The 2500-nt window shown below is 25.6% G+C and overlaps 1 protein-coding gene across 1 annotated transcript in view; it reads left to right on the top strand.

The window, feature by feature from the left end:
* Positions 1 to 2500, top strand: part of LOC134179490 (protein HIRA-like) — a 14512-nt gene that overhangs the window by 8139 nt on the left and 3873 nt on the right. Inside the window, exons 7-10 of the mRNA XM_062646402.1 lie at positions 1097 to 1181; positions 1824 to 1886; positions 1946 to 2044; positions 2103 to 2161. Coding sequence (XP_062502386.1) covers positions 2001 to 2044; positions 2103 to 2161 — 103 coding nt within the window. The 5' untranslated portion in view covers positions 1097 to 1181; positions 1824 to 1886; positions 1946 to 2000. The remainder of the gene's footprint in view (positions 1 to 1096; positions 1182 to 1823; positions 1887 to 1945; positions 2045 to 2102; positions 2162 to 2500) is intronic.

Below are 2500 nucleotides of genomic sequence, written 5' to 3' on the forward strand. Positions count from 1 at the left end.
ATATTTATTATATATTTATTATATATTTATTATATATCTATTATATATCTATTATATATTTATTATATATTTATTATATATGTATTATATATTTATTATATATTTATTATATATTTATTATATATTTATTATATATTTATTATATATTTATTATATATCTATTATATATCTATTATATATTTATTATGTATTTTATTATATATTTATTATATATTTATTATATATTTATTATATATCTATTATATGTTTATTATATATGTATTATATATCTATTATATATCTATTATATATCTATTATATATTTATTTATTATATATTTATTATATATCTATTATATATTTATTATATATCTATTATATATTTATTATATATTTATTATATATCTATTATATATTTATTATATATTTATTATATATTTATTATATATCTATTATATATCTATTATATATTTATTATATATCTATTATATATGTATTATATATTTATTATATATTTATTATATATTTATTATATATTCATTATATATTTATTATATATCTATTATATATTTATTATATATCTATTATATATTTATTATATATTTATTATATATTTATTATATATGTATTATATATTTATTATATATCTATTATATATTTATTATATATTTATTATATATTTATTATATATTTATTATATATTTATTATATATTTATTATATATTTATTATATATTTATTATATATTTAGTATACATTTATTATATATTTATTATATAGTTATTATATATTTATTATATATCTATTATATATTTATTATATAGTTATTATATATTTATTATATATCTATTATATATTTATTATATATTTATTATATATTTATTATATATCTATTATATATTTTTGTACTATAATTTTTAATTTGCATTATGTCTTTCTATTTTAATTTCTAATTTGTATTGAGATTTTTTTATAGATTTGCATTAGAATTTATATCATAATTTAATCTGTATAATTATTTATTATATATTTGCATAATAATTTATGTTATAATTTTTAATTTTTGGTTTATAATTTTTGTATTATATTTTTTATATTATAATTTTTGTTTACTATTAGCCCACAAAGTGTTGTGTCGACATGGCAGTGAAGTACGGTGGGAAACATGCCTGAACAGCAAGGGAATTGCAATAGCTGGCAGCAGGTTGGTAGTTTGTGTGTATTTCTTGATTCATACATACAGATATGTAGACAGACAGATGGACAGACAGACAGACAGACAGACAGACAGAAAGACAGACAGAGTGTTTTATTCTTTTCCAAACTGTTAATTTATTTAATGTAACAATCGCAAAAATGAAAGCATTCTAAACATGAAATATTTGAAGTCATAGCTATTATGACAGACAGACAGACAGACAGACGACAGATGGATGGACGGACAGACAGACGAGAGATGGATGGACGGACAGACAGACGAGAGATGGATGGACGGACAGACAGACGACAGATGGATGGACGGACAGACAGACAGACAGACAGACAGGCAGGCAGGCAGACAAATAAACAGACAGACAAACAGGCACACAGACCGACAGACAGATAGATAGACAGACAAATAAACAGACAGACAGACAGACAGATGGATGGACGGACTGACAGACAGACAAACAGACAGGCAGACAGGCAGAAAATAAACAGACAGACAGACAGACAGACAGACAGACAGACAGACAGACAGACGGACAGACATACAGATGGCCATACATACAAACGGCAGACAGGAAGGCAGGCAGACAACCAATTATCAATCATGCATTCATCAATTATATAAAAATTCTTGTAGAAACATTGCTGCTTTTGCGTGTGAAAATCGAACTGTTCACGTCTTCTCTTGTTGCGGCCGAAGGTCGAATTACATGGAACACCCTTGCACGTTGCATCGGTTGCCATCATGTGTGTGTGAAGGTTATTACCCGGTCTCGTGCTGTCGTCACCCGTCTCTGTATTGCAATGCAACAAAATGTATCTCATGGTCATAACGACAGTCGGCAATGTGTTTGTCTGGTTGGTGTTGGCAGCTGGTAGTTGGTCTGTTGTGTGTTGTATTTCAGTTTGAAATTAGGGACATGAAGTGTTTTGAAGTTGTGGTGAGACAGCAGTCTCTGTTGCCGCTGATTAGATGTAGTTGTTGGTAGATGCATTGCTTGCCTTGTATTATGTGAAACTTGTTTGTTTGTTGTCTGTTTGGTTGTCTGTCTGTCTGTCTGTTTGTTGTCTGTCTGTTTGTCTGTTGTTTGTTTGTTTGTTTGTTTGTTTGTTTGTCTGTCTGTTGAATTGTCTGTTTGTTTGTCTGTCTGTCTGTCTGTCTGTCTGTTTGTCTGTTTGTTTGTCTGTTTGTTTGTCTGTTTGTCTGTTGTTTGTTTGTTAGTTTGTTGTTTTTTATTTTGTTTGTTTGTTATTTTATTGTTTTTTATTTTGTTTGTTTGTCTTTTTGTTTGTCTGTTTGTTTGTCTTTTTGTT

Source organism: Corticium candelabrum, chromosome 1, assembly GCF_963422355.1.
Source record: "Corticium candelabrum chromosome 1, ooCorCand1.1, whole genome shotgun sequence".
Classification (NCBI taxonomy): domain Eukaryota; kingdom Metazoa; phylum Porifera; class Homoscleromorpha; order Homosclerophorida; family Plakinidae; genus Corticium; species Corticium candelabrum.